This window comes from Sinocyclocheilus grahami, unplaced genomic scaffold (assembly GCF_001515645.1).
Source record: "Sinocyclocheilus grahami isolate Dianchi unplaced genomic scaffold, SAMN03320097.WGS_v1.1 scaffold291.1, whole genome shotgun sequence".
NCBI classification, from domain to species: domain Eukaryota; kingdom Metazoa; phylum Chordata; class Actinopteri; order Cypriniformes; family Cyprinidae; genus Sinocyclocheilus; species Sinocyclocheilus grahami.
In genome coordinates, this window is record NW_015505470.1 from 866399 (window position 1) to 887917 (window position 21519).

The 21519-nt window shown below is 36.4% G+C and overlaps 1 protein-coding gene across 6 annotated transcripts in view; it reads left to right on the forward strand.

Annotated features, from left to right (window-relative positions):
- The window catches only part of LOC107600769 (rho guanine nucleotide exchange factor 12-like), a 97223-nt gene that overhangs the window by 31264 nt on the left and 44440 nt on the right, over nucleotides 1-21519 (forward strand). For 4 of the 6 annotated variants that reach the window (XM_016292727.1, XM_016292728.1, XM_016292731.1 and 1 more), the window contains exon 2: nucleotides 18625-18645. The exons of the other annotated variants lie outside the window; for them this stretch is intronic. In XM_016292727.1, the coding sequence (XP_016148213.1) occupies nucleotides 18625-18645 (21 nt within the window). The remainder of the gene's footprint in view (nucleotides 1-18624; nucleotides 18646-21519) is intronic. 6 annotated transcript variants of the gene reach the window in all.

The following is a 21519-nucleotide window of genomic DNA, read 5'->3' on the forward strand; positions in this document are numbered from 1 at the left end:
GAAAACATTTTTAAAATGCACCTACTAGGAAGAAGAGCAATAAGACGGCATTATAAAATGAAAAATTGCGCTTTTTTATTTTGAATGGCGAAGACGTGCTCACCCACAGACATTCACAGGTTAATTTTGAAGTATTAGCAAAACAACAAAACTAATGCTTTTCACGGAACTTACATAATGACCCATTACACATATAGCCTGGTTCGTTGGTCCGTTAGACGGCATTGCATTCTCACTACAACCGAACCGCTCCAGAGTTCGTTTTCAGTCGAGCTGAAACGACCTCGTTCAGGTGATCTCGGATCCCGATTGTTTTGGCACGGATCCGGGCGCGATTGCCGTTTTCACATATGCCCAAATGAACCGAGCTAAGGGGGGAAACGCGCCAGGTTCCGAAACAACGAGACAGGTGTGAAAGCACCCTTAGTCTTCATTCATTTCACCAAGTATTCCCGGATCAACTTTGGGGACATTCCCGAATCAACATCTTTGTTGGTTCTAAAGCAACAATTTCCAATCAGCCAATCTGATTTTAAGGAAGGCTTAGATAATTGAACAACTTTCGTATCAATGTATAATTCCCCTATGATTTTAGGGCTGGGGTCTGGGTTGCCAGGTCTGTGTAACAAAACCAGCTCAATTGCGTTTTGGGGGACACTTTAACGCTATCAAAATTGATCCAGAATCGCATTTCAGGAGGTCAAAATCTTCTTCCAGGGTGTTCCACCTTGGTTGAAATAGCATTCCGTGGGGGTGGGGGTTTCGCTTTAACCTGCGGACTAAAAAAATCAACCGCGGCAGTAGTGTAAAAGTAGCCCATTTCCACGGGAAAACCATAGATTTGACAACACTGGCAAGGGTGTCCTATCCTGCTCTTGGAGGGCCAAAGTCCTTGAGAGTTTAGTTCCACCCTGCCCAAATACACTTGCCTGGAATTTTATGGATTGTAACAAAATGGAATGTAGCATTGTATGGATTGTAGCAAAACTCTACAAAATATTGGTCCAGGATCAGGACTGGACACCTCTGTGTTAGGGGTTGTGTTTGGATGAGGCTTTGGATTGTTGTTTGGCATTATTTATGTTCCAGGAGCAACAAAAGATTATAACACAGGAATGTATATTTACCGTATTGTCATCCCAGTGGCAATGCTTTGAGATTTTCTTTACTAGTTATAGCAGAGTCACCTGACACCTAACACCATTTCCAAACAATATTTAATCAAAGTAATGGACAGACTTGTGGCATGTAGCTAAAAGTGGCTTCCACTGAGTTCAGCAAATGTCAAAAATCAGGGGACAAGTGATCCTTGTGATCATTCATTGCAGATAGAGAGAGCGAGAGTCATGGTGGCAGTGGCGGCTCGTGGGTTTTAAAATAGAAGTTATTGAACTGTATATTAATATCACATAATTTTAACATCACATTTGAAATCATTTTGATTTTTGGAGAAAAGAAACGACTGATATATAAATGATATTTATATAAACTATATAAAATTACATACATTTATATATTTTCTGCTCCCATATCTTGAATTTTATGATCATTCGAAATGTATTTTAGTAAACTGAATCATACAGCAAAGTTGTGGTTGTGACACATATATTTGTATATGTTTTTTATTTGCAAATCTCATTTTATTTATTTGTGAATTTAATTCATGTTTGTGAAACTTTAAGATTTATTTGTGGATCTCATTCTATTTATTTGTGGATCATAATCTACTTATTTGGAATTAAGCAACAATTCTACCCCCATACACAACCCTCTTTTAAATAGGCACAAATTGGAATCATACAACAGCTGTTACAATAATGTATAAATGATTTACACATCATTAAAGGGATAGTTCACCCAAAAATTTAAATTTTATGTTTATCTGCTTACCCCCAGGTGTAAGACGACTTTGTTTCTTCAGTAGAACACAAACGAAGATTTTTAACACAAACCGTTGCAGTCTGTCAGTCTTATAATGGAGGTGAATGGGGATCACGGCTTTGAGAGTAGAGATGTGCAACAGTGATCGAGTACTCAAGTACTCGACCGTGACAGCGATGATCGATCATGTAAACAATGATCGATTTTTTTTTTCTTCCCTGATTGGTTATAGCAGCACTTTGGGCGGCGCCCTGAGCTCTGATTGGTTAGCTTGCCACAGGATGCATCAAAAGACGTGAGAAGAGAGAGAATCATGGCCTCAAAGTCACGTAGTGATGTCTGGCTTCACTTTGAGAAGACCAGTGAAAATACAGTTCAGTGCAAGCTGTGCAGCGCCAAGCTGTCACACAAATCTACAACAAGTACAATGCGCTATCATCTAACATTTGTATATAAAATGTCTGGCGATAACAGAACGGCAACTCAGACGAGCATTGCATCATTTGCCGTAAGACCAAAATGCAACGCAGGCAGAACCAAGAAGATGACACAGCTAATCGCTGAAATGGTGGTGAAAGATTTGCTGCCCATTAGTTTCGTCGACGGAGAAGGATTTAAAGATTTCATGCATTACGTTGAGCCCGAGTATGACATTCCGTCACGCAAAACAGTCACGGCAAGAATAGATGCTCTATATGAAAAGACTGCTTCTTCACTGAAGGACAGACTGTCAAAGACAGCGAGGGTGGCTTTCACTACTGATTCATGGACCTCGCTGACCACTGAATCCTACATAACACTAACTTGCCATTACATTGCTGAATGGGAAATGCACAGTGCACTGTTACAGACGTGATCAGAAAGTGCAAATTGAATCCAAAATATTGCTGAAATATTAGAATTAAAAAAAAAAATAACAATAGTGACACTAATGTAGTCTAAGAATGTGAATTTATTGTACTTTCGTGTTTTTAAAGCGCAATCCGAGTTACACTTTCGGTCAAGCTCACATCTGCATTGGCAAATTTTTTTTCAGATGAAAGTTGTAATAGCTAGCCTACGTCTGATTAATTAACATGAACATTTATTACATGCTGAAAGCGCTGCATATCAGTGATTAGTTTCATGCTCAAATGCAATGCCCGATAATGATTATATTGCTTTTAGATGTTTTTTTTAAATTATTATTATTACTGATGTTATAATAATGCAGCCGTGCTTTTTTTCGTCATATTTGTGGGCATAATTCAATTCATATGGCTTTGAAAACACGCAGGCGATTTATGCATTTATGGAAAATAAAACGTAATAAACTTAACTTAAAACTTATAACTTAAAATTTAATAACTTAAAAAATAAAACTTAATTACAACTATTACACTTAATAACGTAGATGAAAATATAGCACAAATCTGCCATACATTTATAATGAGAACTTTATAGAAATCTATAGTAAATTCTGTCCTTGCCCATCTTTCAGCGTGCTGTCATGAAAACGCATCACGGCGGGAGCTCGCTCTCTCTCTCTCTGTCTAGCGCATAACTTAGCATCCTATTGTGCAGATACAAGTTGTAATGTTACGTCTGCTATGTATCTAAGTTATCTGATTTATCATAGGATGTGTCATAGAATGAGCTTCAGTTTATTGGCATAAAGTCACTCTTCACCTCAGGCAGCTATTCCTTTTTTAGATGCTTCTTTATTAATAACATTGCTTCATCATAATCATAATCTAACATGTCCTAATCATGTGTTCATGTTTTAATAGACAGGTTTTCATGTCATATTTTTATTTTTAACATTTTCATAACAATCTTCAGATTTTTTCATTATATCAATTACGGACATCGGCTTCACAAGCCCGCCCCCGATTACTCGATTAATCGTTTTTGAAACCTATCGATGATCAAAATGAGAAATTTCCCAAAATGCCCATCCCTATTTGAGAGTAAACAAAAACATACACAAACCAAACCAAACTAAACCCTGCGGCTCGTGACGATACATTGATGTGTAAAGACACAAAATGATTGGTCTGTGCAAGAAACTGAACAGTATTTATATAATTTTTTACCTCTGATTCACGCAATGTCCGAACTGTTTGAACTCTCCTGAGCGGCGGCGCGTCCTGTTGAGCGCGTTCTCAACAGCCGGCGCGTCGTCTTCTTGCTTTATGGCGGATCGCAGACTTATAAGTGCATTACCACCACCTATCTCTCAAATGGACCATTGACACTCTATCTACAATCTCAATTAGGAGTGTCAATTATAAATAGTTGGAGTATCACTATAAATAGTTATACATGATAAAAAGAAGGCTTTAAAAAGATCGGTATCTGTGATCGGTATCGGCAGATACTGCTTTCTGCGATCGGCTTCAAAAATCCTGATCGGAGCACCCCTACACTTGAATGTTTAAAATGGTAAGACTCAAAAGCACGTGCAAATGATACATTCCGTCATCTGTCTTGAGCGTCTTTCACGTTGAAATATTTGTGGGAATTTCCTGCATTACAAGCGCGGAAACTGCGGGAATCAGTAGAATTATGCACAATCCTCGCAATCCCACACTGAAATTCAAGCCCTGGATGTATACATTTTTCTCAGGTATAATGTATCTGGCTCTGTAAACTGTTGTTTGGATTGGCACTAAATGTTGTATTGAGCTCTTTGTCTGTCTGGTTACTGGTATAAAATGATGTCCATGTTGGACGCTCAATGGTTGGCTTATCCATTTGGTTCAATGAACCGGATGGTTCAGTAGGGTTGAGACCGATATAATTGAGCTGGTGTAATTGGAGCATGCTTGAAATATTGATCTGTGAAATGTGGAAAATCCCACATACTGCTGCCAAACAACAGACACTGACAGCAACACTGCTGTGACAAAGCCAGTTGCTTACTTCATCATTGAATCAGCATATACTGTGTAAGCTGTGTGTTATAAAATGACAAAAAGGATTATGACTTAGCAGTATATTGAACATTTACGGAAGTGTTGTTATTGTTAACTATAATTAAAACTATTAAAATAATTTTTGTAATTGAAATAAAGCTGAAATAAAACGTATGTTGGCTTCAACTAAATGATATAAGTTCTAAAATGACTAAAGCTGAAATAAAATAAAGCTAAATAGATATATAAAAAAAAATAAAAGTGAAAAAAAACATAATTACTCAAACCTAAACTAAAATGTAAATGAAAACTGAAAAATTTATAAATAAAATGTCATTAAAAACATTAATAAATACTAAAATCATATGTAAATAATCAAGTAACCCTGCTTTACCATATATTTAGTATTGTTTGTTTTAATGTATTTTATTTTACGATAATGGTAATCGATTTGTGATCGGAGAAATGACAAACGCTACTCTACACTGCTCAAAACTTTTTTGCTCAAACGCGTTTGAATCGTCAGTGGCAAATTCTTTAAATATAAAAACGTACTTACGTTTTTTTATAATCGGATTTGGAATATTTGGGTTGAACTGTTCTGGAACAGTGTTGTAAATCCAACCCCGGGCTGGACTCCGCTTCGTCCACGGTGAAAGCCGATCCGGCGATCCACAGCGTGAAGTTGATGTATTTCCTCAGCGACCAGCACGGATCATCTCTAGGCATGACGAAGCGGATATCGTCCTCTTTTGGAAGGCCAAACAAAGTAATTTCGCTTTCACAATGAAACACACAGCGCCTTCATGACATGGCGGCGGCGGCGGCAACAACAACAATACTACAGCGACAATAAAAGTTAATAAAAGTAACATTTGGGTGGCGTTATGCAAGTCTTCCCACATCGTGACGTACACATGTGGGGGCGTGTTAGAACGAGCCGTTTTAGGTAGGCGTGGTTGACTCTTTAACTTTTATAAAGAATATCTCTTTGGATTTGAGACTTTAGTCTTTGCAACTTTACAGATCTTCTTTATGCACCAAGAGCTTGTAACACTCCAAAGAGAAAAGAAAAATTTAAATCGCATCATATGACCCCTTTAAAATGCTCCAATGACACTGATGTCTTTCAGTTATAAAAAGCTGAATAACCAGCTTTTGGGTGTTTGGAAATTCTTTGATGGTTATAATGTCTGATCTCAATTATTTACTTGCCTGTAATGATTAAAGTTACATAATGTAATATCGCCTTACTATACGTTACTGTATGTGTCATTAGTTTTAATGAGTAACAGTAGCCTGGGGGCAGATATACAGTTCTAACCATAATGTATCACAAACCCTTGAAGAACCATCTAATGAGTGGCACACAGAGCAAGTCTCGACTCATGTCAAGCGTGTTTCTTGCATGTATGCTTCCAATTAAAGAATTGATTGAGGCCTGAAGGGATTGACCTGAAGAAACTGCCGTATCTGTCATGAACGCTGTGCTTTCTACACTCTCACGCAACATTATAAATCTTTCTCACACCGCTGTGACCGGACTGTAGCTTCTGAAGTGTAAATCATGTTTGTTTTGAGACCTGGAGCAATTTTTTGCACTCGTTCTTAAAATGATTAAAGCAAGGAATTGTGTGAGTAGAGCGGGTTCGGGATTTTTGTGGAAATGCTGTTTTCTGGAGGCAGAATCTCATGTCTGGGACTGCATTGCTATGCAGCCGATGGGCAGCCCAGTTCAGCTGCTGGTTTGTCAGCTGTTTGCCTTAGCTTGTGCTCCTCCAGATTCTTTGACCTTTGATCCCTGACCTGCCATTAGGCTTGTGCATTTTTTGATGTTAAAATGCTGTTTGCAGGTTAATATTTATAAGTAAGCCATTTGCAGGTAGATTTCAACATTGTGACCAGTACAAATAAAAGCAGTGCAATCAGTACAAATAAAACAGATTTGAATGATATTAAAGGGGTCCTATTATGCTCTTTTACAAAGTCTTGATTTTGTTTTGGGGGTGTACTAGAACAGGCTCTCATACTAGGTTGTTTGAAAAACAAATTTTTTCACATATTTTACATTATTACAACACCTCTCTCCCCAGTCTGGCATGAACGGCTCGAATAGTTCCTGTATCAAATGAAGGCCCGCCTTCTGAAATACGAAATGTGCTGTGATTGGTTAGCTGGGCCAGTGTGTGTTGTGATTGGCACCTGGTCGGGAAACGTCATGCTCCTTACCATAGCCGCCTGCAAGCTTCAGTGTAAATATTGTGTCAAAAACAAATCATTTTGAGCATGATTTAAACCCGGATGATTGTAACCACTCTAAATCTCCGACATAGTGATAACACTCGTTGCCTTCCCTTGTGCAGCTCAACCAGGTTTCGTCCCATTCGTTGATATTTGTGATATCACAAATCCCGGAAAATATGCGTTGTAGTCCAAACGAGTCGTTCGTTGTGGTTTTTGAAAAGTGATTTCTGTTAAATAAAATATCTCCTTTTGAAGTGGACTTTGTAACTTTGTAGATCTTTTTTATGCTCAAACAGCAACATGACAGACTAACTAAAGTTGAAATGTGAAAAAGCATAATAGGACCCCTTTAAATTATTTTCAAATCTATACTAGAAAATCATCTTGCATCTTGCAATTTTAATAATTTCATATTTATTGTTTTAAGGTATTGTAGCTATTGACTTATTGAACTTAATTAACCTATTTAACAGAGTTGCAAACTGCTCATATTTTGTCAAAATTCACTGTTTCCCCCCCCCCACAAATTAGGTTACCTACATGATTTGTGCAAATTAAAAGTGTTTGACTTCAGTTGCAGCCAGCGAGCCTGACAATCCCGCTTCTGGACAACTGAAAGCATTGTGATGCAGATTTTTCCTCGATAAATATGTTACTAGTTTCTTGAAGATATAAATATCTAATACTATATACAGCACATAGCAACACTAATCTGCATGTTAACTACAGTTAAGTTGATAACACAAAGCAAAGAGCTCATTAGCATTTAAAGTAACATGGACTAAAACAGCGTGCTGAAAACAGATCTGATTTTGACAGGGTAAAAAGGGTGTTTTTTACACTACCATTGAGAAATTTTAACCAAAGTATGTTATAGACTTTTCATTAAGACCCTAAAGAATCAAATCAACTTGTGGAAAATGGGCATCCGATGACCCCTTTAGTATATTTATTTAATCAAAGTCTATTTATTCTTAGTTTTTGATTACAGTTATTAATAATAGTTTTTCTTTTTTAATTTTATTAATCCCTAATTATAAATATTATTGATTATTATTATCAAATAATCTAAAATATTAATACTCAAAAAATGTTCATGTTTGCTTGAAGCCTGTTCTTATACATTACCACTTAAGTAGGCTATTTCCTCTGATCTGTTATTATCTCATATTTTTCACACTTTTTGATTTTCCCTGATTTTATTTCATAGCCATTGCATATTGGGTCTGTTATTTTTGAAAGTTGTTTATTAGACCTTGGCTGAGAACGGGACCTCTTGAAAATTTCATGGGATAATTCTACTCTGTAGTGAAGTTTGTAATGTTCGATTTGTCTCGTTCTGCTTGTTTAAACTGCAAGGATGTTAAAGTGCCACTCAGTTTTCAGCATCACGCGCTCTTCACACTGCCAACATGAATGAAAATGAGTTTTCTGCAGTCAGAGGTTTGTGCAGAATTTCATGAAAGCATCATCTCATCTTCTGCCTCCATGAGCCGTCTTGTGTTTATTTGAAATCTTTGATATGGTTTTAAAGTCTGTGTTATGGGCTCTGACCGCAGCATTTGCATGTGTTGTTGACAATGGCAACAAAGGAACTAGACCGAAAAAGTACTGGAGTCTCCCTTTAATAATCACAGTTCAGCTCTCAAACGCATATCTGCATTCACAAACAGTCTGTATCATGTCTGTTAGACTTTCTCTTGACCATTATAAGTTTGTGAACCTGTATAATCATTTGAGCTGCTTCAGAGCAGAATCAAAAGAGGGCTTTTCATATTTAAGCTTTACAAACTATTTCAAGTCGCCCAGCCTCACAATCACTTTCATTTAAGTGATTGAATAGTGTTGCATACCCAGACTGTTAATTATCTTTATGAAGTCTCATTCACTTTACAGCTTTCAGACCAAGCTCTACCCACTCAAACAGGAAGCAGCTGTCTGGCTAATATTAAAAAAACAACCAATCACATTTGGTTTTTGCTCTAAATGTTATATTGAGTTGAACTCAGCTGAAGGTTGGAGTTTGTGAAAATATGTACAGTATGCATCAGATGGGCATTTGGTATTCATTCAACACAATCCAATATCTGTTTACAGTACTTAGAGGAAATCATATACATTTTTGTACAATGTAAATGAAAGGCTTATTTTTTTTTTATATATACTGCCGTTTAAAAGTTTGGGTTCAGTAAGACTGACATTTTAAGAAATTATCTGGTCATAAGTAGAAGTAAAGACCGTTCAACATTCTATTCATCAAAGAATTCTGAAAAATATCAGTTTCCACCAAAATATTAGGCAGCACAACTGTATTCAACATAGATAATATAGTGAAATAATAAATATACTAAAATGTATTTGAAATACATTATATGCTAAGTATACTACAAATACATTTAAATATTCATGTACTTAATAAAATACCCTGCAATTGTACTTACTAAACTGGTATACTTACGGTGCTAGTTCACACTTGTCATGTTTGGTTCGATTAAAACGAACCCTACTGCAATTGTTCTGTTAGTGTGGTTCGTTTGAGCATGTGTGAACGCTGCCATCCGAACCCTGCTGCGCACCAAACAAGAGGACCGAGACCGCTGAAAAAATGGGTCTCGGTCCGCTTCCAAACGAACTCTGGTGTGGTTCGAATGATGTATGAACGCAACACAGACCAAATACTTCTAAACTAACCCAAAACAGGAAGTAATGACAAGATGCGACGCTGACATGATTTGACGACACTGTGTAAAACCAAAACAAAATTAGCAGAGGGCAAACGTGGAGCAACGATGAGGTAAAGTGCCTTTTATGAGCTCCTTGTGAGTTTGGTGGTGAAAATAAAATTATATGTGCACGCAAGAATGTGCGCGCTTAGTCCATCAGACAGGATTAGGTATGTTAGACTTAAAGTCTAACACCGGCTGCATCCGAAAACTCTAAAATGCTGCCTTCGGAGGCAATTTGTCAATTTGTGTAAATGTATATTTCTGACTAACTTTTTGCACTTTTTATGTTATTTCTAGTGAGAAATCAGTATTTTAGTAATTAAATATTCGTTTAGTTATCACAAAAACTCGTTCTATTTTGTTGTAGATCATTAAACCGTTACGCTGCCTCAGAAGCCTGCCTGAAATCAGTTTCATGAGGTGCCTTCGTGCTAAAAAGCTACCTGCAAAGTCATTGCCTCATAAGGCAGCGAGGCAGTAAGTCTTAAGTTTTCAGATGCAGCCGTCGTGTCTACAACGGACGCGAGTGGCGCGACAAAAAACTATAGAACTCATTATAATCAGTGATGCTGTCTACACTGGATGCGGTGCGACACGACATATCCCCGACAGTAAACTGCTGCCGCATTCTATTTATGATGTATTGACACAAATTTTAAATGATTTTCAACGATCGCTTTGTCGCATCCGGTGTAGACACGGTGTAACGCACCTTTTGTTTGGGGTGTCCGGTGAGTATATATACGTCATTCAAGACGACCAATCAGGTTGTGAACGTATCACTATGCCTTTAGGTTCGCTGTTTTTAGGTTCGCTGTCAAAAATGCCAATGTGAATGCTAAGTGGGCCAGGACCAAATGTATCATTTTCCTTTTTGGTCTGGACCAAACGAACCGAACTACAAGTGTGAACACACCCTTAAAGTCTGCTAAATTGGAACAACTAATTTTGTACTTAATGCACTTTGTGCAGAAGTAGTGCTGAAGTGCAACTAAAGATATACTGAAGTATATTTGATTGTGCTAAAGTGGAACTATTGCAAGTATACTTTAGGTACACTTTAAATATATTACATTTAAAGACCGATATTATTCAAAGATCATAGTCTTCATCAAAAGTGACATTAGCACACATTTTAGGCTTAATATTAAGAAAGTTGTACTCCAAAAAAAGTTTAATTATAATTTAATCAGTAAGTCTCGAGCAAGATGTCAGTAAATATGTTAATAGATTTGAATTCTACTTTGTATGAAATGAATGTATTTTAAATATATAACTTTTTTACTAGGGTAGCAGCAAATCAGCACATTAGAATGTTTTCTGAAGGATCATGTGAAAGTAAAGAAAATCCAGCTGTGCCATCAGAGGAATAAATTATATTTTAAAATATATTAACATAGAAAACAGTTATTTTAAATTGCAATAATATTTAACAATATTACTGGTTTTACTGTAAACCAGTAATTACTCATTAGAGAATACTTCTATCGAAAACATAAAGATCAATCCCACACTTTTTAACTATAGTATGTATATATTTAATAATAATTTATTAATAATAGTAATAATCAGCGCAAATTTCCTGTTCTTGGCAGTCATGTTTTGCTTGTGTTTGGCATTGTTTCTGTATCCTCTATGTGTATTGTAGGTTCATGTTTGTTGTGAACTGTTGTGTTCCGATTATCTAGGGAATGAAGAGAACAGGATTGCTTCAAGTTTCAATGAATATATGTTCCTCTTACCCTCTCTAAGTCCCTGCCCCCACCAGCCCATCCTAATCATAATAAAACGTGAAGAGACAGTGTAGCGTGAAGAAATGTGCGTCCCCGAGCACACTCGTTCTGTCGCTCTCATCAGGTTTATTGGGGCAGAATGAGGATTGCTCTGGAGATGAGACCCCATCCTTCAAGCACTTTGAGACAGTGAAAGGGGTCAATAGGACAGAAGGTGTGGTCGCTGTTACTATCATGCTTGAGGCATGTTCTGCTGTGATCATACATATTTTAAGACCTGCCTGCCAATAGGATTCAAGGAAAGTGTAACCCACAAAATGGAAACAAAGAGGAAGAAACCCAATGTTTTTTCCTCATTAGCTCATTTTTTTAAGTTGATTGAACCAAATGTGGTGATCAAAATGACTTTACCATGGTACATTGATGATAGATAACAGAAAAAATTAGCATTTATCAGCCGATACCGATATGGTGGCCGATATATCGTGCATCCCTAATATCAGATAGTTATTGTTCTTTAGTTAACCTATTCATAGCACTCCAGTATACTTCAAAGAAAACCACATTGCTTCCATGGTAGATGTTCAAAAACGTAATATCAAAAACCTATCTAAATAAACAGCGTATTACCATGCCACACAAGAAATTCCCATGGTACTATTATGTTTTGTGGGCGTTTGCCATGGTAGTGTTCTTGAAAGCTTTGCGTCTGAAAGCATCACTTGCCTTTGTATCACCTCAGTACTTTTTTGTAAAGGGGTGCCACTTCCTAAGTCATGGCTCTGTCACTGTACCATATTTAAAAAAACATGTTGTTACCATGAAAAACATCTAAAAAATGGTATTACCATTTAAATGATTCTTTGAATTAACACAGTTGATTCATATGGTTGATAAGGCCTCTAACACTAGCTTGCTCTATTCTTTTTCTATTCTGTCTGTTTTCTTTTTATTTATTATATAATAAAAAACCTTGCTACTACGTTAAGCTAACTGAGGCTTGTTATAGCATTTGCGTATCATTGCTCTTTTGTTGTTTTTGATTGCTTCTATTGTCCTCATTTGTAAGTCGCTTTGGATAAAGTGTCTGCTAAATGACTAAATGTAACTGTATGTGTGTTTTGTATAACATCCTGTGTAGCAGTGCTTCTGTATCACTTCCTGTGTGCAATTCATTGATAACTTGTTTGGTTAGTCCAGTCTCGTACTAATAAGCTTAAGAGCTCAGAGAGGCAAAGACGCACAAATCATTTCGAATACAACCAAAAACCCGCAAATGACTCTGTAATCCAGAGGCTGCTGTTGGCCAACAAATAACGGAAAAATTAGGTGCTAAATGTTTTCTGAGCAGCTTAGCATAATAATTTTTCCCCTGTTACAATGGCATCATATTACAGATCTACTGCTATTGTAGAGTGATTACACTGCTGCTAAATCAGCTTCCTAGTGGTGTTTTTGAGAGACATGGCTTGGGAACCAGCTGCTGTTTGACTGATTTGGGATCAGTAATAGTTTAATGGATTAGGGGTTTGAGAAATTGTTTTGTTCTATAGTTTGTTTTTCTGAAATGGTTTTATGACACGAGTAACATGTGAAGTGTTAAAGGGATAGTTCACCCAAAAATTAACATTCTGTCATCATTTCCTCACATTTACATTGTTTCAAACCAGTGTGACTTAGGCTACTTTCTTCTGTGGAACATAAAAGGAGAAACTTTTCAGAATGTGCCAGCTGCTCTTTTTCATACAGCGAAAGTGGACTGTGTTCCAAAAATGGAACCCTAGGGCTCGTGCTGTATCTTCCCAAGTCTTAAAGTTGGCATGAAATGGACATTTTTAAAATGCGTATTAATGATCTTACTGTGAACAATTCATCCATTCATGTGTTTAGCCTTCTCGTAGCTCAAACAGTAGACAGTGGTGCTAGTAATGCCAAGGTCGATTCCAAGGGAATGCATGCAGTTATAAATTGTAATTATATTTGAATGCTATATATGTTGCTTTGGATAAAAGCATCTACCAAATGCATTAATAATAATCGTAAAAACAATAATGTTTAATTTTTAGTTTGTCCTAAATGACAGACTTCTCCCTGGTGAGGTATACTGGACTAATAGAATCAATTTATCTGCTTAAACACCAGTCCTTTCTTACAACCTCAAGCTGTCATTCAGATCTTTCTTTTTCCATAATCTGTTGCATTAGGATGTACATCACAGATTGGAAGAAATGCTAATACTGTTTCTGTGATACAATTTCTTTGTGAGACGAATTGACCAAAATTGAAATCATTATTCACTTCATCTCTTCATTATTCACTATTTTCATTGCAAATGTCGTAAACTCTATTATATAGTGATTTATGTTAAATTTTAGCTGGCAAAAGCTGTTGAGTATCAGGTTGTGGCACAGGTTTATGTCAGTCTGAATGCACTTTATTGGCTTGGATGTGTGTTTGATGTTTGTTTCTGTGATGTCTTCTGCATAGAGACTGCTCACAGATCTGTGACATTCATAGCTAGTTCAAAGTATATCCCTGAGAATAATTTGATTTTTTTTAATTTATTTTTTTAAGGAACTGAAGTCTGCTGAGTCCAAGATATAGGTACACAAGATACTGTGCATTTGTTCCCATGATACATTTAAACTGAATTAAAATGAGGGCACAAATTAGAACAACATGGCCATGATTTAAATAAAATGAGGGAACAATATTTTTTCCTCATGTCAAGATGAACACAGTGGAATTTTTAACCAGATTATTTTTGTTATATGATCTCGGTTGTGGGTGCCATTAGACTCTTTACTGGATAATAAGTAAAGATTTACTAATAAAATCCTTCTCTGATGAGGAAGATTTTCTTTGACAATATTTTATCAGGCATGTTTATCAATCAGTCTATTTTTTTTCTGTTAGTTGATTAGAAAACCAGCATTGCCACGATGCGAAGGACTCACTCTTCGGATGGGTTCTTTATAATGAATCAGTGAAACAGGTTAACAAAACAGTCTGATTCAGTTTGTGATTCTATCTTTTTACTGGATAATATGTAAAAAATAGCTGAAAACGTCTTTGCCTATACTGAATCAGTGAAACGGGTTAACAAAACCATCTGAATCACTCAGACAGCTCAGTAAGAAAAGTAACCAAAGTACCATGACATTAATGCTCTTTTCCTCTCTAATCTCTTGTGAACTGGATTATGAAGCTCTTCCCGTTTCCACAAAGTCACGCAAAATAATTACAGATTTTCCCGTCTTATTGAAATCAGATTTTCTAACTTTTCAGTCCATAGTTCTTTCATTTTCACTTGGCATTAACGAAAAACATCCATTTGATTTCTCGGAGGATTGATGTTCTCTGCTTTGATTGTTGTGGCCTGGATCGGCAGTGCTTCAGAATGTTTAAGCTGTGATTTTGTTTGTTGGCCACTAAAAGCTTAAAGACAGTTTTCCATAGAAAGAGAGAGCAGCGCGTCGGAAAAGAGAGAAGTAGAAAGCGCGAGGGAGCAAAGCCTTGAGAATTTTTATTTTGGCCCAGTCCTGCCCTCTGCCTTCACTCTTAGCCACCCCAAACGCCCCTTCCCCCCTCCCTCCCTCATTCACACATTCAGGAAACAGGGGACCCTGCCAGAAGCCCTTTCTGTTTCCGGGAATCAGGCCCACAGGGCTGCTGTGTAGTGGGCCGGCTCTGACGTGAAGGCTATTGTTCCCGTGCGGAGCTCCATTGTGCAGGGGAAGGAACAGCAGCAAAAACAAAAAACACCCGCGGAAGGAGCTGAGAGGGAGGGAGGACGAGATGTCTGAGCTATTTCTGTAAAGAGGCTCCTTCCCCAAGAGCAGCCCACTCGCCGATGAGATACGGCTACTCTTGCGTGTTCAGCTGCAGAGTTTATCGCTGTGATCTATCTCAGGAGTATGCCATGTTAATGGCTGACGCACATATTAAAAAAATACATGTGACTCATGAGAATAGAGGATCTGATGTCTGTGGAAACATCAAAACTTGTGTGTTTGATGAAAGCCTTACTGTGTGTACACAAGCAATGTATTTTCCGCTCTGTGGTCAAGGGCAGAAATCCCTGCTGGAAAAACCATGTCACACCAGCTTAACATGTTCAGGCTGTTTTTTTGTTTTTGAAGTGGGAGAGTACAAAAATACATACTTTCAAAATCAACTGGTCGATTCATTGTTCTTGAGCGAGGCTTGTGTAATTGAGGTGATTTCAGGCTCGGATATGTTATGGGTTTAAGACCTCCAGACACATTTTTAACTTGACATGCTGTCAACTCTTGTAGTAGTACGTTCAAACTACAGTGCAAGATTTAATGATGCAACCATTCTGTCTGAATGTGTGTGACTGTGGCGCTTTAAAGGATATGAAAGGCAAAAAAGGCTATTCCAATAATATTTTACTGTGCAAACTAAAGTCTAAAGCACTGCACATTGTTAGCATGTTATTTAAAATGTAGTTTAAGTGTTTTCAATGTGGAGTCACGGGGGTACCTCCAGGGGGTATGAGGGAAGGAAAATAAAGCAATAAGCCCAGTGAAGCTGTGGTTTACAGTGAATTTATTACAGCTAAGGGGCGTTGTTAGGCACGACGTGAAGTGGAGTGTCTAAAACCCCCTTAGCTGTTATAAATTCACTGTAAACCATGGCTTTACGGGGCTTATTGCTTTTATAAAACTGGTTATTCCATATACGTAGTAAGGTTTCACAGAATAAAACAGAGCAAATAAAGTGTAATGATATTAATAAAAACAGTATTCTGCACCAAATAATGTAGTTCCTCAGAAACGGTTGTGGTTGTGGTAAACAAAGGTGTATGTTTGTAGTGTAATTTACAACAGCTTCGAACGCGGCTCAACCAATCAGAATCAAGGACCGGAACTATCCGTTTTATAATAAAGATTTTACTGTGTATTTTTAGGGCTGCACAATTAATCGGAATAAACCCGAAATCGCAATATGGCTTTATCAAATCACAAAGTCTACGATTTATTTGAATACATGTATGTGCTGTTTGTTTCAGAGTGAAGCAGGGCACTCTTTTATACCAAAATACCTAAGACATAAATATTAGTATTGTAAATTTACAGTTGTACTGTAAAATATAATAATAAAAATAAGAGTAATATAACAGCAGCAACTATTTTACTGTGGTATATTATAATAGTAATTTCTTATTTTGTTTAGTAAGTTATAACAACATCAGCAATAATAACTGCAATATTGAAATAAACATTTCTTATTTGGTTTATTAATAATAATCTTTATAAATTTCCCCGAATTGTGTTGTCTTGTGTCAAAATTAATGTTACATTATTGCAATGAACATTTAGTTGATATATTAAGTTATCATATTTACTACATTTGACATTATTGCTTTTTGATTGTGCTTTCTAAATACTGGTTAGAAATCAATAGATTAATCACAATTATTTCTTTCTGTTGAGGACCCGGGCTTTAGGAGCAAGAAAAAGAAAATCTGAATCTCCATACAGTTCTGCAAATGTTTATTTGTTATATTTTACAGAAACGTTCATAATTTGCTGTGGCTTCAGTGCAATAACAATATGAAAGCCGAGTATTTATTTTGTCATGCAGTGAAAGGAAAACTCTCACAACAGAATCATCAAACTTACAATGATGTTTGAAAACCCCCTTATTTCAGTCATGGTAGTTGGCCTGCTGTTCAAATGTGGTCTGTTAGCTCTAACTAGTCTTAGCAATCTACTAGCACTAACAATATTCACAAGTTGGTAGTCTGTTGGTCAACCATTTTGACCAGTTTGGAGCAGCTAATGACTGTAAGTGTCCTACTGTAAACTGTGTAAACTAGTTAAGTTTCCAATCTGTGTCCTTTATGTAGAGGATGTTTTGAAAGCAAACTAAATTCTGACAGAGGTCATGCCGGGTCACAAGGGAGTACTTAAAGCTGAATCTGATCCTGGTACAGGACATGAAGCCATTGGCAAGACACACTAAACAGATTATGGGCAGCACATGGGGCAGGGGAAAGTTTAGGGTGATGGAAAGTCAAATACACAAATTTATTATGCAACACTACCATCAGCGCTGCAAAGCTTCTATAGGCAGTTACAACATAACAGTTGATGTAAAGCAGAGCAAATTAATGCTGAAGTGTGTCATTTCTGCATAGCTGCAAAAATAATGATGTAATGTTTCTGAGAAAACAAGACCGAAAAATAATAACGCATGGCCCTTGTGGGCTTGTTTGGATATGTTTGGAAACTATCATTAGTGGTGCTTGCTGAGGACAGTATGTCAACCAGTAGCGATTCCACTATACTGTTTATCTGTGGTGGATTATAATTCACTAGATTATCAATAAATAGTTATGTAGCATATAAAACATTTCTGGGTTGAATTACCTAAAGAAATGGCTGCATTGTTGTATAACCTTACCGTAATGTAAGATGTTTTTTTTTCTGCTCAGGTTTTACTAGGTATTTTTAAGTAACATTTTTATACCATTTATATTAATATATAATGTAATTAATTAGAATTCATTAAAAATGAATTCATTCAAAAATAACATTTATATTAATTAATGTATAAATGTTATTGAGATTTGGGGGGTGACATAGTAAGTAGTAATTTCATTTTATTGAGCAAAGGTGCATTCAATTGATCAAAAGTGATTAAAAGACCAATAATGTCTTGTTCAAATTAATGCTGTTCTTTTGAACTTTCTTTTAATCCAAGTGTCTTAAAAGAAATGTATTATGGTTTCTACAAAAATATTAATCTGTATAACCATTTTTAACAATAAGAAATGTTTCTTTAACAGAAATCAATATATTAGAATGATTTATGAAGGATCGTGTAACACTGAAGACTGGAGTAATAACTGCTGAAAATCCAGCTTTGCCATCACAGGAATGAATGACATTTTAAAATATATTAACATTAAACTGTAATAATATTTCCCAGTATTACAGTTTTTACTGTATTTTTGATTTAAATGCAGCCTTGGTGACCTTAGGTACTGTTAAAAAAAATATTTCGACCTTTTGAATGGTACTATACTGTGAAAATCAAATTACTATTGTAAATATTCTATTAGCATATTTTTTCAAACACCTTTTCTAAAAAAAAAATTCCTTTGTCTTTCAGGTTTCCCAAAAAAGCGAGCAGGTGAGTGCAGTGCATCCTTTCCGTTACTCTTTCCTAGTGAAACACCCTCATAGCCCCAGAGAGAAGTACGGCAGTCAGGCAGACAGCTAATGGCGGTTCTCTGCAGACAGCGATATGGGCAGGTTGAGCGTAGACACAACACTGATGCTGCCGCTGATATGAACATGTGATGATAAAACGCTCAGATTCACAGCATTAGCTCAGGCTTTACATACTTGTAGAGGTTGAGTCATATCTTTTCTTGCAGTTTTGCCTTGTTTATTTGCTTGTGAGCAGGATCCAAAATGTACACATGCCAAATGTGAATTAAAAAATTGCCATTGACAGGTTCGCAGAACTCACCAACTTATATATAATCTAGTTGTAAGAATCATAATCTGATTGCACTGAAACAAATTTTTACTTGGAGGAAAAAAGTTTTTATTTTCCCTGAATTAACATTAATGTTCAAAAGTTTGAGGTCTGTAAGATGCTCACCAAGGCTGCATTTATTTTGTCAAAAATACAGCAAAAACTGTAATATTATGAAATATTATTTAAATTGAAAATAACTTATGTTCTAAATATATTTTAAAGTCTAAATATGTTTTGTCAGAATTCTTTGATGAAAAGAAAGTTCAAAAGAATAGTATTTATTTTAAATTGAACATTACAAACTTCTAGTCAATTTAATGTGTCCTTGATGAATAAAGATATTTCTTTCAAATTAAATTATTTACTCATCTCAAATGTTTGAATGGTAGTGTACATGTATTTGCGTTAAGCCATCAAAAAAAAAAAAGAAAACCTACATTGTCTTTAAAGGGATAGTTCACCCAAAAATGAAAATTCTGTCATTAATTCCTCACCCTCATGTCCTTCCAAACCTGTAAGACCTTCATCTTCTGAACACATTTGTGTTATATTTTTGATGAAATCCGAGAGCTTTCTGACCCTGCATATTAGACAGCAATGCAACTACCACATTTAAGGCCCAGAAAGGTAATAAAGACATTGTTAAAATAATCCATGTGACATCAGTGGTTCAACTGTAATTTTATGAAGCTACGAGAATACTTTTTGTGCTCAAAGAAAACAAAAATATGACTGAATTCAGCAACATTTTCTCTTCCTTGTCAGCCGCCATTCACGAGAGTACCAGAATGCATATGTATGATGCTGCTGACGCAGGAGCCGACTAATCGCACGTTTATTAATAAAGCATTTAAATCATAATAATGAGCCTTTAACCCCTTAACTGTCACTCACATTTTTGAACATAGACGTGTTGAAACGAAAACATTTTGTAACATGATATTGATGTGCCATTTTCATGGTAATGCAATGTTTGATTTTAAAATGGGTTTCAAAGGATGAATTTTGAGATTTGAAGTTTTCAGCTGATAGAGAAGTGTGGCAACAGAGAAGACTTTTTTTGACAAAGGTCAGAACTCCTGTTATGATGTAGATTTTTGAGGTGCACTCTTGTCAAAAATTAATCTATAACTTTTCCTACATAATTTTTTAACAAAAACATTGGTAAAATGTATATTTAGGAGTCTTAGACCTTTCCAACGATATATAGTTTGTCATGATTAGATTAGGATTTAATTGTAATATAGTGAAGTAAACTTAGGTGTCCCACAGAGGGGACGGGTGAGAGTTAAAGGGTTAATTGCCTACATTGCCTAAAAAGTGCTCAAGCACACGCATAAAGCTTGCCACCGCGCATGAGCAGAAGTAATGATTATGTATGTTTCAGAGGAAAACAGTAAGAAGGCTGCATTAACAATTTTAACAAGTTATTGATAAGCTAGTGCTTTCTTTGTTTTCGGTTTAAGAGATATTAGCGACACTGACTCGTCATCTCCGCAGTAGTGGATGCAGCTGTATGCATCTTTCTTACGGATTACATAATCTGAGAATATTTGTTTTCCATTTGAATTGGTTCATTTGAAAGTAAACATTTCACTCTCTATAGATATATTTTCATATCTGTAAGGCAAGCATACACAGAGTTTTGACGTTTCACGGAGACCGAGATGGCAGAAAGCGCATCCTGTTTGCTTTCATTATTTTACAAAAGCGCAATGTTTTGTTGTTATTGTGAGTGCACACAAATAAAGGTAGAGTCTCAGGGTGTCTGCGGGTCCTTAAAAAGTCTTAAATAACGTTTTCCTAATATAAGGCCTTAAAAAGTCTTAAAATGTCTTAAATTCGGATTCGATGGGTCTTAATTATTTTTGGTCTCATTACCGCTAAAATATTCTTAAATATCCGTCTGATGGACCTGATGACTTTACAATCATTGGACAGACCGACCCACGATAAGTTACTGTGTCGTCAGAGAGAATTGCAGTAAGTTAGCAGAATACAGAATACAAGCTCGCGCTGAGGCTCACTCTGTTTGTCTCGAGACTTCAGAACAAATGAGCGTGACAAGTGAGCTATTTTACTCAATATTCTCACGACGCAAAAACAAACGAACATTCAAAACACCTACAGAGCGCACGCATTACGTGAAGTCTAGTGCGCGTGCGCATTTGCAGTGCGCTCTGCTTGATCACTGCATGATTCAGTCTATCAAAATACATTCAGAATGATCACAAATTCAAGTAATGGGGGCAGAAAATGTGTATATTTATACTCAAGTTCACAGGGAAGAGTGCCTTTTTTTCTCCAAAAATTACCATATACAAATGTGATATTGATTTTTTTACAACAGTTCAATAAACTAGAAGTTTTATTAAGAGACTTACGTTTAAGACACCATATTGCCTGTTTTTGCACTTTTTCGCCAACAAAAATAATTCCAAACAAAGCCACGGTGCTGTTTTGCGTCTCTGAGCAACAATGACGGTGTTTCGTTCCCGAATGAATCAACCGTTTAAACGG